The sequence below is a fragment of the Camelina sativa genome, chromosome 14, assembly GCF_000633955.1.
Source record: "Camelina sativa cultivar DH55 chromosome 14, Cs, whole genome shotgun sequence".
Lineage (NCBI taxonomy): Eukaryota > Viridiplantae > Streptophyta > Magnoliopsida > Brassicales > Brassicaceae > Camelina > Camelina sativa.
This window is the reverse complement of record NC_025698.1, coordinates 16,369,847-16,393,475: the sequence shown is the minus strand read 5'-3', so window position 1 is coordinate 16,393,475 and position 23,629 is coordinate 16,369,847. Positions and strand designations below refer to the sequence as shown.

Sequence of the window (23,629 nt, the reverse complement as noted above, 5' to 3'; positions counted from 1 at the left end):
GGGATTTCGTCTTCGCAACCGTTCTTCTCTATTTATTTGGGCCAAAATTGGGCCACTAAACAAAGAATAGGCTTTAAACTTGGAAAAGATATAGTTAAGCTATTAACCAAACAGACCCGGACTAATTTCTCAGTTCCTCAATTAGGTTTTAGACGATATATAAAACAAATCCGACGCTGAAATCAAAAACCCCTTTTGCCTCAAAACCCTAATTTTCGAATCTCTCACCAAAGCTTCGATTTCAACCGCAGCAATGGCGAAATCAATGAGATGCAAGAGAGTGAAGAGATTAAGAGCTATCAGAAGAGACATAGTAGAGAAGGAATCATTCACTTTAACGAGAGAAGACGCCAAGAACGCCGCTATCGAAGCCGCACTCGCTGCTCCGAAGCTACCAGTTCGTCTACCTCCAGTATCGCCGTTTATGGAAGTTGCGACGCCGTCCTCTGAGTCTGCTCCTTCCTCCGCCACTGTCGCCAACGATATGGGTATGTTCTGTTTCTTACTGTAGTATCATTAATTCTCTCAATGAAAACTTGGTTTTGTATAGATTGAGTAAACTTGATTTGTGTTCGCAATGTAACTTTTATCAAATTCAGTGTTGTGAGTGCATAGAAATGTTCTAGGAAACACATTTGTTAATCAATACTGGTTTTTTTTTTTTTTTGAACTTTGTTCACAATTGCATCTTTACAAGTATAGTAGTTTCTTCTTCAACACTTGTTTGGTTTGGTCTTTTGGAAGCGATGGTTTTGAGTTGATTCTATATCTTTTGAAAGGGTTGGTGATATTGGCTATGTTCTGTTTTGGGATACTATTGTTGTTGTTGTTGTTTGCAGATGTGGAAATGGATGATGAGAAGAAAAACAAGTCGCTAAAACCTATCGGGAGGAAGTTGAAGAAGAAGTTTAAGATGGGGATGAAGAATCGCCGCAGTAAGGGTGTCCTTAGAGGCAAACGAAACTAAACTGGTTTGTTGTTTCGATTGGCATAACTATGGTTTTCTACTCTCTAAATTATCAGGTTCTTGAATGTCTAAGAGTATATCTACCTTTTGTACTATGTTTTCTCTTTGAGTTGCAATATTATAGAGACCCCTAAAGACTTCTGATTATGCCTCCCCAGCTTTCATTTTCTTCCATCATCACAGCTTCTTACTTGGATTCTATTAGCATTATGAATCTTTGACATATATTATCATACATTTGTCTCTAGTTCAAATATGGTGGTAAGTGATTTGGGAGAAATGTAAATCAGAAGTTGAAATAACCTTACCAGGGTTAAAAGTAACTTGTAACAAAAATAATTCTCAGTATAAATCAAGATTCACATTTTTGTTGTACAGACAACAAGTTACAGTTAAGAAGAGAACAAAATTAAAACCAAACAAGAAATTTACTTTCAAGAAACAGAAGATTCTTTTAGAAACTCATGAGAGATAATAATTATAATTAGTAAGCAGCTCCTGAGTTAGATTTGCTGCAAACCTTCCTGATCTCTCCGGTACGGTCTTCACCAGTGAGAACACCAACGTTGACCAGCTTGGCCATAGAGACAGCAAACTGCTGTCTGAACATCTGAGGAGGCTGCTCTGCGAAAGCTTTTACCAGCGGAGCGGTCCTTGGGTCCTTAACAAGCTCCTGATCAGTCGTCAAGACTCCCATATTCTTCTGAAGATTAATGTAATACTGATTATCGAACACTGCCGGAGTTATGGCGTCGAGAGAAACGGTCTCAGTCGCCCAGCGACACTTGCGTCTCAAGTAATCTGCGTATTTGGGTTCGATCGACGGATCAGTACCACTGGTACCGTTGTAGTTGTAAAGCCTGGACTGGATGGTGCCACAGTAGGCTTGTCCGATGGTATGGGCCCCAGATAGAACAACTAGGTCGAGGATGTTAAGACCGTAAGACTGAAACGTCTCGAGAAGGGCGGTGACATCACGGCGGCCTGAAGGGACTTTCTCAACGTCTCTAGCGTAAGAGGCTTTGGAGTCACGACGGCCGTAGGCGTTGGGCCAGTAAGGACCCCCGAGTTGGACGGTCGCGGCACGGCTAGCTGCGGTTAGGATGTCAGCGCATGATGCTAAGCCGGGGCAAGATTTCTCGAGCTCTGACTTGATATCGTCGATCAGCTCGAAGCCTCTTAGGGTTTTGCTCGCTGGAGATCTTCTCTCTGTTCCTTCGTAGTCTAAGAGAACCGACGCATCACATCCCTGAATGTTGTTATTTATTAGATATGCATATAAATATTACGCAACTGAACGATTGATGATGAATTTATATTTAAGAAAGAAGATATAGTTGCAATACCGTGACACCACAATCGTGGAAGATAAGGCGGAGGAGGGCGGGACCAAGAGAAGCGTCACTCTTAGTCCATTCCCTCACTTTGTTATCAACGATTTTCTCAAAATTTGGACAAATCTTATCATAGTAATTCAACGATAATTGATTGTCCAATGGAAACCATGACTGTGTGTCATCATCACCATCATCATCACCTCCGTATCCTCCCGCTCCCGGTAAGTCTTTCCGGCCAGCTGATACAGGCCAAGCCACAAGAACCACGAGTAGGACGACGGCTGAGACCACGGCCAACTTCATTATCTTGCTTTCTTGATAATATTGTTTTCGGAATTTGATGGATTTGTTTGATGAGAATTGTTTTGTGTGAGTAATTTATATATTGGGTTGGGAAATGAATGTGATGCTTTTACGTGGGAGGCACAACTAAAAGATTTGAATATTCAAGTGACTTGCCTGCATGTCGTATATGAAATGTTTATAATATATGATTTATGAATTCCTTTTTCTCTTGGAGAAAACAAAAAAAAAATGGGGATAATGATCTTTGGATTATTATTATTTTTTTTGGTAGAAATGATCTTTGGATTATTAATATCCGGGTTTTGACTTATTTGTATTATATTAATTTCTTTTATCTGTCTAACTTCTATTGGGTTAATTTATTTGCTTCTTGGTCGGTATAATAACATTATTTTCGTCTAAATCTCACTCGGGTAAATTAGTAAGTCGGTTGATTTAGCTCACGTTGAAATGGATTCAACTTTGAATCTCTTGGATGATATCTTTCCTGGTATTAATACTAATATGTATGACGAAAATGTATCTGGATCGTGTAAGTTGCTTAGTGATTTTAATGCATTTTAAAATCTCCATAAACTGCTCACACGATCCAGATGCATTTTCGTCATACATATTATCAATTTTGACGATAATATGTGAATAGTTTATGAAAATACTATTAATTTTGGAAAAGAAGAAAGTTTTAACGAGTTGCTTGCTGATTTTATCCAAGAGTTATAGTTCTTATATATATTGTGAATTAATACTCTTTTCGTTTTAATATAAGGTAATGTTTTAGAGAAATAATTATTTTCAAATTAAGTGATAATTTTATTGTTCTATGCAAAATTTTACTATCGTTTTTTAAATTAGACTATCTGTATCCTCCAAAATATTATGTTATTAGTTGAATAATATATTTTACACAATAACTAATTTTTTAATATAGAAAACATATCATTTATGTAGTTTTTTAATTAATATGCCAAAACCTTCATTAAAATTACAAATTCGTAACTAGGAAATACATGTACGTGTGGATGTGGTTTCTATGAATTATAGTTTATTACTCTATAACTTCTCATATAACTAGAGGAGGAAGCTCAATGGGGATCATGAATAAAGAGATCAAAATAATCCACAAATATTTGAAGGATTCGGTAGAGAAAAAGGTTCATTTTGGAAAAAAAAAATTTCATTAAAATGAAAATAAAGGAAATGAATTGTGTTGAAGGTAGATTGAAGAGACCAAATCCTCCAATGTGTGGACTTTACAATTTGGTACAAGTGTTTGACTTTAATTCGGATTGATTTGTACTTTTGGAAGTCTCAAGGTTAGGGGTAATAACTAATACACAGAACTTGCGCGAAAATAAATTTATTTTAAATTACTTGTTTTACTTATATTAGATTTAATTGTTAAATTGTTGAAAATCTTTCAAAAATATTTCTTATATAATTCATGTTAAAATTCTTTGGTTAGATTATAATATCATTTTTACGATGCATCAAAAGCTAGTCAAGGAGAATTTTTTGTCTTTCAATGTGGATGTCTAAATGTAATCCAATTTCTCTTAAAAACACTTGTTATATAAATATATGTCGGACAAACAATTAAGATCTCTTGGAAAACAATGGCTGACCCAAAGGCAGCTCTCACCCAGAATGTTTAAGAAATGGCAAAAAACTCGACCACAAAGTCCAAAGCCACTTCCATCTTGGTTGGATTGACTACACATTAATGCAATAATAAGTAATGAAGAAAACATATCTTTCCAATATTCTTGATTTTCTCACTATACCTTTAAGATGGTTTTTTTTACGTTGACAAATTTGTGTTTTAATATTAATTTGTATATTTTTGCTTTTGTTATGTTGTTTGTTTAATTATATTTATATTATTTTAGTAGAAAGTAACTTTTATCCTCACATTTTTAACTAAATCTAAAAGTAAACAAGTCGTTATTGATAGCGGTGTTATCATGTTATTTGTCTAACTTTGTCATTCCGATGGAGAGGAAGACCGAGCACTAGTATCAATTATATTCTTTAGTGTTCACAAAAAAATTGTTCGCTCAAATTATCAAGTAAAATACTCAATTGGGAGTGATTTACCAAACTGACTTCTTTGTTTCTCCCTACTTATTAGAGGTTGTTCATGTATTGAAAAACATCATTGCGAATCACCACAACATCGTTCTTTATGTCCTAGATCTCGGAGCCACAAAGTACCTGATGGCTGATTATGTGCTTGTAGATCATTACCATTTACTGATTTAGACTGATCACTCAATTTACAGTTCATATTTATGTGGGTAAATGGATCACGGTCCATCGTGGTTCAGTATCTCAGTTCGACCAAATCTCAACTTTGCAGCCCATTATAAAAGTTTTAATAGAATTTTCCAACCTTAATCAGTAAATAGGACAACACATATTTATAAACAAAAGATAAGATTGATCAGGAAAAAAGATTGTACCTAAGATATTTTGTATTCTTTAATCAAATTTGTTTCCCTTTTCTGTTTCTCCAGTTATACTGTTATTCTAAATATGTTTAGTGTTTACTATCTTTAGTTCTTCAATTTGATTAAATGATATGGCATAAAAAAAGTGCATGGTTCCCAGTTTCCCACTCACCAACGGCTAAATCTCCCAACGGCTCCAATTTGACTATCGCATTTATGAATTAGGAGCCTTATTATCACTTTTAATAAGCCTTATCACTTTTAATAAACTCAATTAGTATAGTAATCAAATGCTCCTTATTTTTTGCCATTACTAATTAAATACTTTTACCAATATAAATGACAAGTGTATACAGAAACCTTTTAATTTATTTATATAGTCAAGATTTATACTCCAGCTTTTTTTTTTTTAGTTTCTTTCCGTAACGATATTTTTCACTTTTGGCCACGGAAGCTTTTTCTTTCCCTCGAGCGTACACCTCATATGTTTATTCTCTTATTTTACAGACACGTTCCCAAGTTTAAGGGACAAAACAGAGCGATTTTAGGACAACACATATTTGTGTTAGCGGTGTTTTGGAAACAAAATAAAACAAAAAAAAAAGGTTTTTACTAAACAGATAAGAACAATACTGTTTCATCGGTTCTGTTTCTTCTTCCTCTTCTTCATTCGTTCATCCTCGTATCTCCACCACTTCTTGTTGTTCTGTTATTTTAACGGAGAGAAAAATCTGTGTTTTCACTAACCCAAACCTAATTTCTCTTTCTTTATTCTTCTTCTTGTAAGAGAGAAACAGAGTTGTTCCTCTTTAACTCTCATCGATCGAATGGTATTTTGATCCCCTTGTGTTCGATTCTGATTAACAATGGCGTCTTCTCAGGTGGAGATACCTTCTCCGTCTCAGAGATTCGGGTTTATCCTCAGAGACCTTAATCAAAACGCTGGCGTTCTCCAGAAGAATCTGAAACCTTCTCCTCCGGTGAAAGACCATCACGAGCTCGAGCTCTTCAAATCTCATCATGTCTCCGACGAGAACTTGGTCGATTCTTGGATCGAGACTCACAGTAACAAGAACAATCTTATTCGATTGGCGGAGAAACCAATTGTTAGAACAGAGCGTGTCCTTGAATCTCCCGTTGAACATGGCGGTGCTTCTTCTTTGGTACAGATGTGGGAGGCGAGGCTAAACCGATCCAACGCCGTAAACTCACCGAGCAGTGGGCGCTGCTCGGTGAGTAGTAGTCGGAGCGATTCAGGACTTAGTAGTGTTCAAGATTCGATCGATGGAGATTCTGAAATGGCTAAAGAATCCAACGTAGCAGAGGCTACAAACCCTAAACCGACGGTGGATGTTGAATCTGAGAGCAAATGGGGACGAGTCGCTGATCTAGTTCGGAGGCTTGGCATCGAAGACAAGAAGCTAACCACCGGAGATAGTGGCGGCGACGGTGGACTCTCGATTTTAAGGCCTTGTAGCAGTTCGTCGTCGTCGGAGAAAAGCAGTTTTCCGGTGGTTAGTTTCTCGCCGAGGATCCGAGGACGGCAAGCGTTTACCGATTTGCTTATGCAAATGGAACGTGATCGCCACCGTGAGTTGAATTCGCTTCTTGAACGCAACGCAGTTTCTAGGTTTACTCAACGTGGTCGTCTCCAGGTAAAAATTATATTTTTCACTATTTTGATAAATCCCCTAATGTTTTTGTGACTTTTGCATAATGCACTTGATATTTTTCTTAATTACAATATCGTCCTGTTATGTTTCTTGTAACCAGTCAATGTTAAGGCTAAGGAGCCTCAAACGCTGTCTTTTGATTCAAGATCGAAACCTGTCTAACGCAAAACCAACCGGAGTAAACCGGATCGAATCAGGCTCTGCAGTTCTGAATTTAAGGTTTATTTTCGTAACCTCTGTTCAGAACAGACTGTTTTTAATCTTTTCCCTAAAAGGTTCTTGATTTTAGTTGTCAGCATTTGTTTATTTCTGATTCTTGATCTTTGAATCTATCGCAACGCAGAGAGAAATTTCGTGCAAATGCATTGAAGACGGCGGCTGCAGCAGAGCAGAGGAAGGATCATCATAGATCCGATGAGATGACTGACAAAACTGTACAAGGAACTACCGAGAACACGAGGTTGCAAAAAGGCGTTGTTACTCCAGAAGCTTTCTCCAAAGAGCGGTTGAACATCCGTGACAGCAAGATAGAGGAAGCAATGTTATGTAGTAAGGAAGGAGAAGCTGTAAATCCAACTGTTGGATTAAAAACGAATTGCCTTCAACTGCAAGAAACAAGAGAAGTAGAAGAAACTTGCAATGACGATGGCGAGGCTGGGAAGATAGAAGAAGTGAAGACAAGTCTGATCCCCTGCATAACTCAAGAATCGTGGTTAAGGCAGAATCAAAGTGATAATTGTATCCAAGAAACTCAAACACAAGGTGTGTTACATAAGAGTAATGAGATTGATCAATGCCGTGAGGGACACGAAACATCATATCTGAATGGATGGGAAGAACAAGAGGAGTATGAAGATGAGAAGTCTTACTACGGAGAAACGAACAATGACTGGCTTAGCGAAATATCTCGGCCACGAAGTTACTGGGAGGAACTGAGGAAGTCTAGGTACCTAGAAGTAATGAACACTCGGTCTGAGAAAGAGGACATACGCAGACTCCTTGAGCGGTAAGTAACCAACAAAATCATCAAACCTCTTCCTCTTTAACTGTTGACCATTAGTGACTGAGAAAATGTGTGGTTCCACTTAATCCAGAGGAACGGTGACAGATTTTCTGGAGAGCGGGTTGCGAGAGAAGATCGATAATCTCATGATGTCCCGTGTGCAGTCACACTCCAACAGGCACTCTAACCAATGGGAATTCCAACAAGTAGAAGAAGAGGCAGAAGAGACAGAAGAGACAAATGAAATCGAAGAAGAAGGGTCATTAACGGAAGGCAAAGAGCAAGACGATAGAGATGACTTGAGCCAGTCATCATCTTCATCACAAATCTTTGCATCGTCTCCTGCAGGATCATGGAGTTCTCAAGACACTGGAGTTACTTCCACTCCTGTCTTGTCTGTTCAAAATCCTCATTCACCTGTGAGTCTTCATCAATTTATACAATAGAAACTTGCAATCACACTAGTGGTATATATCATTGAACCGCTTAAAATCGTTTTCAGGAAATGGAGCTGATAACTGGTATGAGATCACAGATCCAACAGCTACAGCAAGAAATGTCGGTTTTACGAGATTCAGTCAAATCGTGTTTGGATGCAAACGCTAGCTTGCAACAGAAGGTTCATCGAGAAAACCCAATGAAACGAAAATGCTGCGTCTGCGACGATACGCAGGTTGAGGCGGTTTTGTACAAGTGCGGACATATGTGCATGTGCCTGAAATGTGCCAACGAACTACATTGGAGTGGAGGGAAATGTCCGATTTGCCGAGCTCAGATTGTGGATGTTGTTCGTGTCTTCTTCGATACAAGGAACTGATTTTAAAACGCTGACTATTTCACTAATCGTATTATACTCTCTTAATATTAGGTTATGTTACCCGACATTGTAACCAAAGACTTTTGTCCAGTTTTATGAAGCTTTTTTGATCTCCTTAACTTTTGCAACCACTCTTGTAACCATACTCTTCATCGGTTTTGATACTTAGTAGGACTCGAATGACCTGAATACACACTAAAAATTGGACTATGAAAGTGAACAAAATTACTGTAATAATGAAAGCTAAAGATTACAGGAAGCTAAAAAAAAACCCTCAAGAATAGGAGATTTTTAAAGTCAGAAACAGAGCTTTTTTAAGCAAACACGAAAAAATGAGTTTTGAATTATTTCATTATCATCGATTTTGATTTCTCAAAGATTCAGCAACCCCTCTCGCTCTCTCTCTCTCTCTCTCTCTCTCTCTCTTGATAGATATTTAGTATTTACACAGCCTTACGAACTCACATTCATATACACATACATATTAGAAAAAAAACTCTCTGTGTTCTGTTTTTGTTTCCTCTCCTTTCATGCGTTTTGTGCGGTCAAGAAAGTATTGAAGTCATCTCTAGCCTTACGCAAACGTGGAGTGATACAAGTTCGCGGCGAAGTAGGGCAAGAAACAGAAGCGGACGAGGACGAAGTCGAGAATCTCACACGACGTTGCGGTGAAGTCTCAGCCGATCTCCGGTGATCTCTAGTACTCCTCGTTTTCAAAACGCTTCTTAAAGCCAAAGTCTCTGTTTCTCTATCGAACAAGAAACCAGAAGTCACCGGTTCTTGCACATCTCTTCCTCTATTTCCTCCTCGGCTGTTACATTTCGTCATCTCCACGGGGAAATCGTGAAACAACCGACCGTTATCTTGGATCAGAGCGGTCGTCGAAGCCCAAGAACCGCATTCGAATTTCTCGAGCGAGGCGCGTATGGAAACAGTTGAATTCGTGAAGGAAGAAGCTCTGATCATCTTCTTCTCAATAGAATCTTGGCGTTTCGAAGAAGATCTAACGGGCTTGTGCTTCCCGAATCCAGGTAGAGACAAGCAGAAGGCGTTACATTTGAAATCTTCTTCCTTGTAGAGAATCTTCTCCGAGTAATGTGTTTTCCTCATAAAAAGGAATGATTCTTGGTGGCTAAGCTTCTTCCGGGTTTTCATTGGCTCTGGGAGCATAGGAAGCGGAACTGCTGAGTCTCTAGGAGGAGGCATGGCTGGCGGAAGTACCATTCTGAAGCTGTCGTCTCTTGCCGATGAACGGGAGAAAATAGGACTGATTGATTTCTCGTTCTCCAGAATGGCCTTCTTAATCAAGAAATTGATGTTAGGGTTAGGGTTAGGGTAAGGGGTTGTGTTAGGGTTTTCTCCTGGAAAAACACTGAAACCTTGCCACTCACTATCACTCGAATTATGGGCTAAACCATCTTCAAACGCAAGCATTGCCGGAGGAGGCATAACTAGATTTGTCAACGGAAAAGAAGAGACTAGATTTTGAGAGATGGGTTTATAATTTTCCGGGTAAAAAATATGCGGAGGATAGAGATATAAGTAGTAGGGAATATAAAAGAAAATGGGAAGCACGTTGATCATGGCAAAAGTAGTGACTTACATGTCGGTTCTATCTTTGTCCTCAGATTTTGACATGTGGTTACTATCATGATTTATGTGTGTGTATCTATGCGAGAATATTAAAATAAGATGAGATTTTAAGGAACAAAAAAAAAATGATTTGATTTTTTCAGTTTTAGGATGTTGGATGGAGACGTATGAAATGGTTTGCACGTAGTTCGTGACCTGATCGTTTTGAGTTTACTTTACCTTTGTGTGAGTGTTCCTCTGTCTCTCTCTCTATAGGTAAGTAAGTGAACACTTCTGTGACATGTGAATATTAGTTCTACTTCCAAAACGAATCCAAGATTACTCTTGGAAAGCCAATACCATACGAAGTAGTACAAATTGAGTCATCTCGTGTGAACATGGTTATCGAACATACTTATCATTTTATCTGAAAAATCTCAAACACCTAATACATTTTACAACAGGTTTATGAAAGTATTAATTGAGCCTTTTTTTAATTTCCTTAAACTTGTCTATGGTTTTTTGGCCTACAAATCACGGAAACTGGATAAACCAATATGAAAATGCAATTGTGCAATGTTGACAAACGGTTCTTTGAAATGTTTCACACTAACCAAATAAACAAAACATAGATTTGTTCACTGTAAAAAGAAAAAGCTGCTATATTACTATTACTTACGTTTTGTAGACTTTATTTTTAGCCCAGACCTTCTTAGCTGGTTTCACCCGGGTGGATTCAAGATATATCGTACGACGGCTGGTTCAACATCTTCGGAAAATAAAACACAAAGCACACATGCAAATAACCCACAACCACAAATACCACTTCCCACAGCCTTTCATGTAATTAATCTTAGGACCAACCTTTTTTACCTCAGCGTAATTCTCAACGCCGTTGGTGAAATGCCGGCGTTTGCCATAACGTTTTTCGGTCCGTGAGAGGCTCATTATGACAAAAGCTAGAATTATATAACACTAGTAGCAGGTTTAGTTTACATTGTTTTTAGATTTTTTTTTGTGATTTTGGAAATTCTTTGTTTTTATTTATTTACTAAGTAATGATTGTTAATTAAGAAATTATTAGTTAAATAAAAATATTATGTGAGATTTAAGATATAAGGGTTATTAAAATGTGTATCTTTTTATTTATAAAATACATTATTGTGAATTTATAACTAAAATTGTATGTTGTTTAAATATTTAGAATTTTTTTATTAAAATATACTTTAGTTTATTTTAAATGGATTGAAAATGAAATATCAAGATCATGTAAATTATTTATATTAAGGTGTGGAAATAAAACAGCTATTTATTACTCGACATTATCCTATACAACCCAAATATATATATTATAATTTTATATCCTTAAACTATTTAATCATCAAATTATTTGTTAAGAGAAATTTTTATTATGTAAATTCAATTGAATAAATTTGTTACACTAAAAATTTAAAGAAACAAAATGACGCTTGCGAAAGAAGAGAGCATCAGACGGCAACCTTTTGGAGGTTGCCAAAAAAAATCTTACTTTATTATTAGATGATATAATATAGTAATGTTTCTTTCAACTCTTACTCTAAAAATCTGACGCATGTGTCATTTTTAAAACTTAATCAAATCATTATCTATTTTAATTGTATCTAATTATATCATTATATATTAAAATTATTTTAAATTCGAATACACATGCAATTATTTATTTTCTTTTTAAAATTTTTAAAATGATTGCATAAATCATCAAAAGTTGAACAATAGTAAAGATAATTTGCATTTTTGGAAAAACAAAATTCAAGAGCTGGTAAGATAATATTTCTTCTAGAGTTAGGAACTTCCCAAAAACGGATGACCCGAACAACGATATTATAGTTACCGGTGTTTTGTTATCTGTTGGAGATTGAATTGAGGATATAATAGAAATTTAGTGTTTTAGTTTTCACAATCGTTTGAAAGAGGATGTGTTTGTATGGTAATAGGTTGTTTTTAGAAAACCAAACTTTATAGAATGTTTGAGCCTTTAAAGGAGAGAAGGAATTGAAATCAAATATTAATGATCATAAATTCGCAAGTGTTTCAAAATAATAAGTTAAAAATGAGAAGTAATATAAACAAAAATGAAAACTGAGAAAATTAATGGGAAGATATAAGGCAGTGGATAAAATCATGGTATTATTTCAAATCAAAACATAACTGATTGTGTTCATAATTTATTCTGAAATGCCTAATATGAAAACTTATAAATTTTATGTAATTCAAAAATACCATAACATATGAAATAATAAGTGTGAATCAAAAAAAATAATTATAGAATTAGATCAAAACCATCTCACAATCTTATGTAATGTTTCCAGAAGTAAGCTCAAAATTTTCATTTTATATATATATTTTTTTTAAAGTTAAACTAATTTACTTAAATAAGACCATCCCACCATCTTGCTTAAATTTGATTCTGCTTGTGCCCGTGGAAATCAAGATTCAAACACAGAAATTGAACCCAAGAATTCAAACCCATAAATTTAATTTAATGTTGGTATAGTTCCGAGATGAAACCAACCACAGACTGATATATGGTGGGTATAGATTCTTGGAGGCTGCATATGTTTCTGATTGAAGAAGGGAGGAAGAAAATGTTGATGATTTTTTTTTTTTGGTTTTATGGACATGTAGTTAATTAATCAGGTCCAAACTACAAATGAATTTAGTTAATTAGGTCCAAACCAAATAAATACAGGTGCCAAAACTATAATAAGCCAAGTGTCATCTCCTTAGCAAAAGTTGAGAAAAACCTTCTCATATTATATAAGACTAGGTTGATACCCGCGCTATGCTGCGGGGTTTTCTTTAGATTTTTTTTATTTAATAATACATATAAGTTGTAATATAAATCATATTGTTTTAAACTATAATTAAATCAAACAAATATATGCCTCTCATTTTTTGAAGAACAATACATGAGGTGAACGCCTTATACTGAAATTCCATATACAAACTTCATGTGATTTCTAGAGCATTTATTTGTTTGTTTTTTGAAAAAAATGTATAAAAATATTTGGTCTGCAAATAGATTTAAAAACAAATTCCATTAAATTTTTTTACATTAAAGACATGATATTTATAGTAAAAACAATAAACTTTATATTATCTCACTGAGACATGGAATCAATAATCAAATAGATATGTTCCTAGTGAAATCACAACAACTAAAATTTAGGAAAACATTAGGCATCAAGATGAAAGGGCTTACTTGGATATCTAGATTGAGGATGGGAACAAATAATTCCAGTACCGGTCTGATCAGAAATTTGAAGTGATTCAATACCACTGGACAAGAATGGTAAAGACTTGAATATTTGGACCGTTTCTCACTCTATTGGTTTTATTTGTGATCAAGTCAAATGAAAAATGATTATTTTCTCTAAATACTTAAATGATACATAAGTCCAGCTAAGAAAGCTTAGTGGCTACGGTTCACCTCATCCCTCAATTGAAATTAACCCCAGATCCACAAACAATATTAAAACTGTAAGACTTAACTACATATAATGCTTCTTCCTTCCCCGGAAAAACACAGACGACACAAAACAGATGATTAAATTAGGGATTACATGCATTGAAACTAACCTCACTGGAGGATGAAAGTATTGTGTATTTGAATTTCCACCAGAAGTGCTCTAACTTTCCAAATTATTAAATACACAAATCTAAACAGTTGGTATTGCCGTTGGTATTAATTGCGAGAATGGACTTGGTGTACATACCCATCAATTGGTATTGTCATTGCAGTCAACCTCACAAGATACAAGGGATGTGCCATTGTAATACAAAAATCTGCAGATAAAAGACAATGTAAGATATATCAAAATTCTCATAAAAAAAGTATCCCTAAAGACCAGACATGCATATCCAAAGACAATCGATGATATATAGTAGGCTTTATAACAAAAACACAGTTTCCATGATAATTCTAGAATCTAATATTATGATCAATACATCCAATGAGCATGATGTTATGTAACAATTTATGTCTACTTTTTTATTTATTAGTTACCATAAATCAATTAATTTTATATTGACATAAGAAGAAAAACAAACATTGGGCGCCTAAGAGAGACAGTCAACAAAGCTAAAGAGACATTAATTAACATGAAACATTGAAGAAAATAACACTTTCTGCATTACAAAAACAACTCTTTCAAATCTCCTTTATTTTTATTGGTTCTGCAATTTTCAATGGTCCGTAAATGAGTTTTCTTATCAACAGAAGAGTCTACAAAAATTTGATCTCCCAAGTTCATAGTCTATAAACATAGTTTTGTTTTTGGGTTCCAAGGTTATAAAGATAGACTTAGAGGGGGGTATTGAATTAAGATTTTAAAAGACTTTGGGGAATTTAATAAATTTTGGATTTTGAGAGATTTATGTGAGTTTTTAGAATATTTGGTGGAATTTTTAGATTGTTTTTTAATAGAAAATTGGATTGTATGAGATTTCTATGGGAGATTGTAGGAGATTTTCTACGAAAAAAAGGAAAATTGGAAGAACAAGCAAACGCAAAGAAAAGTATTGATTGATAAACAGAGCATTGTAGTAAAACAATATAGAGAAATGAACAATTAATTCGGTTACAAGACAAGTCACGTTAAAAACTTATCTCACTTCGATGAAGATCCTAAATATAACAATAATAAAGATGACAATATACGAAACACGAGCAGGATGTACAAGCAGCGATACTGCGAGAACTGAACCTGATATATAGTAGCTTGTTCCTTCTAAAGAGTTTCTCTCTGCTCTGAAACTGCAAGTTTCTTATCTTCTTCTGTTATATATATATATATCTGAATAAAAGAGTCAAATATTGCTTGACTCTATAGTCTAATACGTAGGATTATTACTTTTTTGAATGGTTTGTCATTTGTGTACACGGTGTGATGTGTTATATTAAAAAGGACTTCGATCTTTTTGTAGCCTGTGCTCATGAATTTTGCAAGGAAAGCTCAAGAGAAGGAGATGAAAAGTTGGGACCATAACAAAGTCGTTATATGATCTAGCAATACCTCAAAACCATTGTTTATTTTTAGTAGTTTGACCGGTTTTACTTGATGACTGATATCGTATCTGGTGTCTGGTGAGCCTTGGAAACGGTCTTCAGATCAACTGACACAATGGCTCCATTTCTGAGTCCGCACTGAACAATGTTTCCCTNAGTTTCTTATCTTCTTCTGTTATATATATATATATCTGAATAAAAGAGTCAAATATTGCTTGACTCTATATTCTATTACGTAGGATTATTACTTTTTTGAATGGTTTGTCATTTGTGTACACGGTGTGATGTGTTATATTAAAAAGGACTTCGATCTTTTTGTAGCCTGTGCTCATGAATTTTGCAAGGAAAGCTCAAGAGAAGGAGATGAAAAGTTGGGACCATAACAAAGTCGTTATATGATCTAGCAATACCTCAAAACCATTGTTTATTTTTAGTAGTTTGACCGGTTTTACTTGATGACTGATATCGTATCTGGTGTCTGGTGAGCCTTGGAAACGGTCTTCAGATCAACTGACACAATGGCTCCATTTCTGAGTCCGCACTGAACAATGTTTCCCTAGGGAAAAAAGAAGTAGAAGTGTCCATCAGAAAAACTGAAGACATGATGACTTTTCACTTGTCAGAACGGAGGGTCAGACAGTAACTTGACCCTCGAGTTATTATTCAATTAAGAAGACAACTGAATGAACAAATACCAACTAAGAGTTGGAAATAGTATTGAGCCGCTAGAAAATGATGCATCTTGGAGCTTAGAATTAAGAGAACTTTATCGATTGATGAAATTGTAGCGCAGGAACATCGCTTTTGCTTCGGAGAAAGTATGAACCTGCTCCTGTTTCCAAATCAACCGAAGCGGCTCGGTACCTGTCATACATCAAAACCTTTTAATAATTTCTATATGGTTCCTGAAATTACTGAACCAGGTCCATTTACAGAAAAATTCTGGCTGACAACAAAATAGCACCGTAAGAAAGAGAAGGTACCAATATCTGCATGACTCCCACTTATATTGCAATCAGCTGTCCAAATGGTACACTCAGAGGAAACATTCCTTTGGAGGCTTCGTGGAGTAAGTATGTTCATTTCATCAGCAACATTTAATATAAAAATCAACCCACGACCAGTTGATCCTAGTCCTAATGAATCAAGCATTGATTGACCTTATTTGCTACTAGTAGTGGACTAGTGGGATTCGATTTATATTTGTGTGATCATGTTCTGTAACAAAAAATGGAGGATTGGAATACAAAATTGATCTGTAGGTCAATCTCCATTGAAACCTTGTTTTTTGTTTTTAGACCGAAGACGAATATAGATATGCAATGAGAACAAGAGAGTAAAGAACAAAACAGAAAAGAACGACCAATTTATTCCTGTGATTCTTTTTATTTTTTGTTAATAACAAATCTTACAAAATAACACATCTAGAGGTGTGATTCTTTCATGTCAATTTTTTTCAAGTACAAACGTGTTTAAAGTCTTCCAAAATCAGTGTTTTGGACTTTAAAAAAAAACCTCTTATGTTTTGAATAACAGTTGATTTGATATGATTTTCATAAATTATTGATTGAATAGCAAAACATTGTGAGTGATTTTGAATGATTTTATACAAATATCATATTGAATAACACATGATTTGGTAAGTGATTTAAAAATCACAAGTTGAATAATAGAGGTTTTAATAAAAAACCAAAAATCTTCTAGATTCCAGATTTCAATACCCCCTCTTAGTTTTAAAATATTGATGGTAAGAAAGTGAAAGTGACGTGATGTTTTGTTTCTGTCCATGGCTAGATAATAAAGTTTTTTTTGGCACTTATCTCTCCTAATTAAAGAATCTGAGCAGTTGAGAAATTACAAAGCCTTAACATTTTAGCTCCAACAACATTTAGCAGTGAGAAAGAGCAAGTGTAAACTAATAACCTTAAGAGCAAGTGTAAACTAATAACATTAAGAGCAAGTGTAAACTAATAACATTCAGCTCGTATCTTGATCTAACCTTGCCAAAGATCATGTCGTCGGACTAAGCTTTTTAGAACTAAGAATCTTTAAGAAATCTTTCAAAGCTTTCAAAGCTCTCGTTTTCAATGCTTTTGACACTTTAATTTGCAAATAAATATTTGTCTAAGATCAGAGATGCAACTGATTGACGCCAACCAAATAATCAAAATACTAAACACGGTGGGAACGAATACTAAATTTGCTAAATATGATATCCTCACACAAAGTGTAGATAGAATCAAGTGTATTTCTCCAACCATCCTTCTTTCATCTGGGTTATAGCTCCCTTTATTTTTAAGATCTTTCATGACCTTAAACGCACCCTAAATGATTTTTCATATGAAATGTTTTTGGATCTGTTCTTTTGATCAAATTTTTCTTCACTTCAACTTTAATCATCGATTTGAGAAGGATTGACATAGCGGCTATGGCCTCGATCGGGAGGAGGGAGAAAAAGTGACGTGTAAAAGAGATTGGTTTTTATTGGAACATAATGCTTCATTGTATTAATTGTTATAATTTGATTGGATTAAGTTTTTAATGATGTGTCATGCTGAGAAGAGTTTAAAAAGCTTAGGTGTCAACACCAGGTGAGAAACATTATACTTTTATTTTATTGATTGATTTTACCAAAACCAACTAGATTAAGACCCGTGCTAGAGCACGGGTTGAAATTTATTTTATTTATATAGTAATTTTTATATAAAACATAATTATAGTGTTATTATATTATAAATAATTTAATATATTATTATACGTTTTGTTTTAATACACTTTGGTTTTTCTAAATTCCTTCGTATCATATTATTGACATTGCTATAACAAACCAATTTAGAGTGTTTATAGTTTCTATCTTTAATATCAAGTTTCAATATTTTAAAAATATTTCAAAATAAATTATTTAAAGTTTATTATGTAATATAAAATTATAAAATTCGACAAAAAAGTATGAAATTGAATTTAAATATTCAAATTTTGACCCATTACTCAGTAAATTTTTTTATTCAATAGATATTATTTTTAAAGAATAATATTAATAAAACTTGAATATTTTATAGATTGAATCATTTATATTTGTTTTTAAAAATTCAACTTATAGTATATCCGGAAATAAAACTATTTTTAATTATAATAAATAATATGATAATTTATTTGTTTCACAAAATAGACTCATATATAAAAATGAGAGGTGAAGTATAATGATAATTAACAAATTAATATGTTAAGTTAGATATCAAAAGATTTTATTTGATCAATAATTTAATAAAAGAAATTAATATGGTAAGTTAGATGATATTAAATGATTCTTTAGAATATTCTCTTTAAGATTTTTGGAAACAATAAATCCAGACTATACAAATAATATAAAACTTAATCTATAACCTATTTGTAACCAACTTATTAAATTATATAGTCTACAAAACAATGTTGTGTACTTCCGTTTTATTATATAGGAAATCATTTAGAATAAAGAAACCCCAAAAAAAAAATCTACAGAACAATATAAATATAAATTAAGAAGCTTATGATAGAGACTATTAGGATACATGAGGATTAGTTATTGACAGGTTCACAACCGGTTAACCCTGGTTCAATTAGTTTGGTTAATACATGTTAGTATATAAGAGAATGTGATTAACTGATTATGGTTAAGCTTTGTAATATACACATTTATTTCTCTTTAAGAAAGTTTGTTAGAACCTTGATGGTTCTCTTCTTCTTCCTCTTCTCTGATATGTTTTCCGGTGAATCGAATTCTTAATATGGTATCAGAGCCAAGGCCTATTCTTCTCGATTGTGGACTACCACCCGTGGATGTCCAGTCCCACAAACTTCACGCTGCAGATGTCTAATCCTGAGCGTGAGGGGGTGTGTTAGAATATCTCCCACATCTGAAGAAACATAATTCTTTGGGAAATATATATAGTATGAGGCAACCCTCATCCCTTGAACTAGCTTTTGGGAATGAGTTAGGTCTATTACTAATAGAGACTTAGCTATGACGGATTCATACATATAAGAAGCTCATCTAGAAATATAAACAAAATAAACAAAACATATACTTAAAACATATATGTAAAAGAAGAAAGGCTGCTATATTACTATTGCTTACGTTTAGTAGATTCTTATTTATTTTTAGACCAGACCTTCTTTGCTGGTTTCACCCTCGTGGATTCATCAAGATATATGATATCGTACGACGGCTGGTTCAACATCTTCGGAAAACAAAACACAAAGCACACATCCAAATAACCCACAAACCACAAATACCACTGTCCCACAGCCTTTTATTTAATCAATCTTAGGACCAACCTTTTTACCTCAGCGTGATTCTCAACGCCGTTGGTGAAATGCCGGCATTTGCCATAGCATTATTCGGTCCGTGACCGTGAAAGGCTCATTATGACAAAAGCTTGGAACTATATAACATTTTACCAAAAATAATCATTTAGAAATGGAAAAACAATAAAAGAACAACTATAGAACAATAGAAATATAAATTAACAAGCTTATGTTAGACACTTAGGTATGACGGATTCATAGAAACCTTAGCCTCTCTCTTTCTATGTTTCTTTAAAAAAAGAAAAACTGCATGACTTTCGTCATGGCTTATCTAACACCTTATCAGTAAATTAATGGGATAATTGACTAAAAACAAAAGAAATATAAATTAAACAGCTTATGTTACAGTCTTCTTAGGTTTGACCGGTTCATCGTATACACCACCAGAAGCGTATGGGCCGAAACAAAAAATTCGGCATCATATCCATTGTGTGTAACTTATGGCTTATGCAGCAAACTCTAGTCCAAGAAAAGACTGGACAAAGAAAAACACATATAATAAAACAAGGACAGAACAATTGACCTACCACACAACTGGCGAGTATGAGAGAGGACATGAATCAACGTTCCAAATTTAATTGAGCCCCATAGTCCTTTAATTTTAACATTCCAATTTATCCTTCGTATTATTAACATGCATGGTATTATTATTATCGATATCGTACGTTTTACTTTACGTGGATTACTTTTCTTCCGAGTATAAAACTTATAATTTATGCAATTACAAGAAGCATCATGATAAAGTTTATCTATAGTAACAACAAACATTAACTAGAAATAAGATGAGCACACAGATACTCAAGATTCGACATTGAGGCTTAAATGAGTTTTGATAAAATAAGATTTGATGAACTGCAGCGATATCCGCTGTTGGGAAAGCCAGCGGCGGGAGAATAAGAAAAGTTGTGCGTGGACGATATGTTACAGAGATACTATGGCGAGCTTGGGCGTTGGCAGATGATATATGTGTTGACGTCTCTAGCATGGGGACTAGAAGCTTTTCACGCAATGATAATGATATATGCTGACCAAGAACCCAAGTGGAAGTGTGTTAGATCGGATTGCTCAGTTGGATCTTGGTTTTGTGATATGGATTCCGGTTCATGGCAATGGAAAAATGCCAAAAGCATTTCCACATTGGTGAAGTGGGGCAGGTTGATTTGCGGTGAGAAGTATAAATTCGGTCTCGTTCAAGCCCTCTTCTTGACATCTACACTAGTTCAAATTAGAGTCCAAGAAAATAGAGTTGACAAAAGAAATATAAAATACAAGATTCATAAGACTAACCGATCATGGCGAAGACGAGGGCTTAAAAAGAGGGTAGATACTTTTTGTATTATGTTCATGACCATATATGAATCCGGATTTCTATCACAAATCCAGGATCCAACCGAGCAACTCGGTCCCAAACGCTTCAAATTGGGTTCTTGGTCCGCATATATCATCACCATCGCGTGAAGGCTTCTAGTCCTCACGCTAAAGACGTCAACACAAACTGCTTCATCTGCCAACGCCCGAACTCGCCGAAGCATCTCTGCATCATGTCGTCCACGCACAACCGCTCTTGTTCTTCCGCCGCTGGCTTTCCCGGCAGTGGTGGCCGAATATCACTGCCGCTCGTCAGTATCTTATATATTTCAATTCTTATATATTATGAGGTTTCTTTCTTCTATACTATATATAAAGCGAGAAGGGATGCGTTGCAACTTGCACATTACATTATTAGGTGTAATAGATGTAGGTACACTGGCCACTCTAAAGTCTCGCTTAGCTAAAATAGCTTCATGTGCATGAGTGATCATTTCATTTGCTTTTGTGGACCATAAAATGGCACAGAAGATCGAATAAATTCCACGAAAATTGCATATCCTAACTATATGATGGCAATAGCTTCACGTGAACCAACATTTTCTCTCTTTTATTATGCTTTAATTTTTCTTGTGAGTATAAGAGACATTGAAGAATAAATTCCATGAAAAGTTATCATTGATAACACATGAGAGGATCCGATCAGTCGATCACATTGATGGTAAATCTAGACACAAACAGTTTTATTCTAATAACAAACAAAATTATGTACATTGATGTTCACCATGATATAAACCTACATCTAATCATATAATAAAATCAGTGGAATTAGTGTTGCATGGTCTAAAGAAATGAAAATAGTAAAACGTACATTTGTGGAATTCGATATTTACAATCACATAATTTTAGTTCAAGTATGTCGTCTTTCTGAGGTCCCGTCTAGCTCTTTCCCTGGCCTCAACCTCGACCTTAACTCTATATGTTTTATAGGCTTTGGCTTAGGTAAATATTTGCCATCTTACCATAAGAACCGCCTCTGTTTTCAAGTTTTCATAGGTGCGTTGGCTCTGATGTTGGCCCCTTACTGGTTTAGCTAGTACTACGATTCCTTAGCTTTGGTTTTACTTTCTCTCGATTTTCTATAACTCCCGTTCATCTACGTTTCCTTTTGATGATCTATAGGAAACAGTTCTTCTATTAACAACATACACACTTCTACTAAAACGTTCATTAGTTTCTCAAACTGAAATGTAAAGGTAATTAGAGACTCTAGCTGCAAAATCATTGATACAAATTGGCATATTGACTACGTTTCCTTTAATCAAAACTCAAAACTCAGAACAACTCAACATCTCTAACTGCTTGCAACCAAACGCAGCAGTTTCCAAAAGAAAAAGCTATCGTATCGATTCTTGACTAATCGGGGCTAACCTTCTTATCGACACTCGACTTACTGAGGATCAGAACTCCAATGGTAATCGATAAAGCTCCTGCAAACCACTGCCAATAAATTGGAACATATTAATTAGCCTATTAACCAAAAAACATAACTTCATCATTAACAATCATCACTTTCAAGAAACATATAACCAACAAAACACAACATAAACACACACATTTTTCCAAGATCAAAATACTTACGCGGAAGGATAAAGATTCTTGAAAAAGAAAGAGACCAGCTAAACCGGAAGATAAGAAATTAGCAGCAAAGTTTGTGACAGTAGCTTGTAGAGACGAGAGAGCTCTTAAACTGTTTACATAACATGCCCACATAACCACATTGCACATTACAACTAACCCATACTTGATCACCTGTCAAAGATCAAAACTTTTTTCCTATAAGTAATTTGATCAAAACTCAACCACCACCAAAAAAAAAAAAAAAAAAGAGAAACAGAACAANCAGAACAATCTTACGAGAGATGAGAAGAACTTGGCTGAGATGGCGGCAAGAGCTGCATTGAGACCAGCTGCGATTGCCCAGATGTAGCCTCTTCTTTGCTTCAATTGTACATCAGCCATCGATTCAAACCTATTTGTATAAATTTCAAGATCCATATAAAAATCACTTAATTAGTTTCAATCGAACTGGTTTAAAAGCAAATTGAATTTCTGGGTTTTTCACCACTTGACATACCTTCGATTGCTGCAGTTTCCGATTTTGTTTCCCGTAGATTTAAGTCTTACCAATTTGAAGGCATCAAATCTGAAATTGGAGAAGAAGTAGAAGAAAAAGAAGAAAGCCAAATTGAAAGCTGAAGAGAAAAGTGTAAGAACAAAAAAAACCCAATAAGATCTGATATAGGCCATAGGCCCATCATGAAAATTCGAGCAAAGATGATTGATCACCAAAATTTGCGAAAAAAAATACAGTAGGAGTGGGAAGCTGACTTTTCTAATCATTAATATTTTTGAGCACTAAAAGTTACTGATTACCTTTTTCTTTTTTTTTTAAGAATATAATTTGATCCAGTATTATACGTTCATGTATGCTGACTTGTAAAACAACTAGTTCAAATATATATTCTTTCTAAATAATTAACTGAAATGTAGTTTTTTTTTTTAACCGTATATATATTTTTTCTTTTCAGCAATATATAAGAAGATGGAAGTGGAAGGAAAACAAAAAAAAACAAAAAAGTTGGAGTTTGATGCCAATAATATAATAAATAATGTTATTTGACCTCTCTGTCTATCAAATTACTATAAGTATATCTTCCAAATCAACGAAATTACTATCTTATTCGAGCTGAATTCTTTTTTTTTTTTTTAACAAAATTCGAGCCGAATTCATTGACAATATTTACT

The 23,629-nt window shown here is 34.6% G+C and overlaps 5 protein-coding genes and 1 long non-coding RNA gene across 6 annotated transcripts; 2 read left to right on the top strand and 4 right to left on the bottom strand.

Annotated features, from left to right (window-relative positions):
* On the top strand, positions 166 to 1,114 carry LOC104741697. Its single transcript, XM_010462603.2, has 2 exons — positions 166 to 488; positions 840 to 1,114. The coding sequence occupies exons 1-2, from the start codon at positions 254 to 256 to the stop codon at positions 965 to 967; spliced, it is 363 nt and encodes a 120-aa protein (XP_010460905.1). The 5' UTR covers positions 166 to 253; the 3' UTR covers positions 968 to 1,114.
* LOC104741696 (peroxidase 7) lies at positions 1,248 to 2,645 on the bottom strand. Its single transcript, XM_010462602.2, has 2 exons — positions 2,314 to 2,645; positions 1,248 to 2,216 (listed from the first exon to the last, which is right to left on the bottom strand). Exons 1-2 carry the CDS (start codon positions 2,605 to 2,607, stop codon positions 1,452 to 1,454), a joined length of 1,059 nt encoding a protein of 352 aa, XP_010460904.1. The 5' UTR covers positions 2,608 to 2,645; the 3' UTR covers positions 1,248 to 1,451.
* Positions 5,636 to 8,669, top strand: LOC104741695. Its single transcript, XM_010462601.2, has 5 exons — positions 5,636 to 6,712; positions 6,831 to 6,949; positions 7,074 to 7,736; positions 7,825 to 8,152; positions 8,236 to 8,669. Exons 1-5 carry the CDS (start codon positions 5,924 to 5,926, stop codon positions 8,548 to 8,550), a joined length of 2,214 nt encoding a protein of 737 aa, XP_010460903.1. The 5' UTR covers positions 5,636 to 5,923; the 3' UTR covers positions 8,551 to 8,669.
* Positions 8,947 to 10,038, bottom strand: LOC104741694. The gene has a single exon (XM_010462600.1). The coding sequence runs from the start codon at positions 9,997 to 9,999 to the stop codon at positions 9,079 to 9,081; it is 921 nt and encodes a 306-aa protein (XP_010460902.1). The 5' UTR covers positions 10,000 to 10,038; the 3' UTR covers positions 8,947 to 9,078.
* Positions 20,196 to 21,146, bottom strand: LOC104741693. Its single transcript, XR_760358.1, has 2 exons — positions 20,801 to 21,146; positions 20,196 to 20,723 (listed from the first exon to the last, which is right to left on the bottom strand). It is a non-coding gene; the product is annotated as an uncharacterized LOC104741693 (long non-coding RNA).
* Positions 21,574 to 23,146, bottom strand: LOC104741692. The gene is made up of 5 exons (XM_010462599.2): positions 22,959 to 23,146; positions 22,739 to 22,853; positions 22,463 to 22,633; positions 22,253 to 22,321; positions 21,574 to 21,997 (listed from the first exon to the last, which is right to left on the bottom strand). Exons 1-5 carry the CDS (start codon positions 23,129 to 23,131, stop codon positions 21,974 to 21,976), a joined length of 552 nt encoding a protein of 183 aa, XP_010460901.1. The 5' UTR covers positions 23,132 to 23,146; the 3' UTR covers positions 21,574 to 21,973.

What these genes read in the sequence shown, in the direction of transcription:
- LOC104741692 (XM_010462599.2), bottom strand. Translation starts at nt 23,131, where the DNA reads ATGGCCTATATCAGATCTTATTGGGTTTTTTTTGTTCTTACACTTTTC. An exon ending in CCAAGTTCTTCTCATCTCTC is followed by an intron (nt 22,634 to 22,738) that starts GTAAGATTGTTC and finishes GATCTTTGACAG; the next exon opens with GTGATCAAGTATGGGTTAGT. An exon ending in AAGAATCTTTATCCTTCCGC is followed by an intron (nt 22,322 to 22,462) that starts GTAAGTATTTTG and finishes ATTTATTGGCAG; the next exon opens with TGGTTTGCAGGAGCTTTATC.
- LOC104741694 (XM_010462600.1), bottom strand. Translation starts at nt 9,999, where the DNA reads ATGCCTCCTCCGGCAATGCTTGCGTTTGAAGATGGTTTAGCCCATAAT.
- LOC104741697 (XM_010462603.2), top strand. Translation starts at nt 254, where the DNA reads ATGGCGAAATCAATGAGATGCAAGAGAGTGAAGAGATTAAGAGCTATC. An exon ending in CACTGTCGCCAACGATATGG is followed by an intron (nt 489 to 839) that starts GTATGTTCTGTT and finishes TGTTGTTTGCAG; the next exon opens with ATGTGGAAATGGATGATGAG.
- LOC104741695 (XM_010462601.2), top strand. Translation starts at nt 5,924, where the DNA reads ATGGCGTCTTCTCAGGTGGAGATACCTTCTCCGTCTCAGAGATTCGGG. An exon ending in TCTGCAGTTCTGAATTTAAG is followed by an intron (nt 6,950 to 7,073) that starts GTTTATTTTCGT and finishes ATCGCAACGCAG; the next exon opens with AGAGAAATTTCGTGCAAATG. An exon ending in ATACGCAGACTCCTTGAGCG is followed by an intron (nt 7,737 to 7,824) that starts GTAAGTAACCAA and finishes CACTTAATCCAG; the next exon opens with AGGAACGGTGACAGATTTTC.
- LOC104741696 (XM_010462602.2), bottom strand. Translation starts at nt 2,607, where the DNA reads ATGAAGTTGGCCGTGGTCTCAGCCGTCGTCCTACTCGTGGTTCTTGTG. An exon ending in TCCACGATTGTGGTGTCACG is followed by an intron (nt 2,217 to 2,313) that starts GTATTGCAACTA and finishes AACAACATTCAG; the next exon opens with GGATGTGATGCGTCGGTTCT.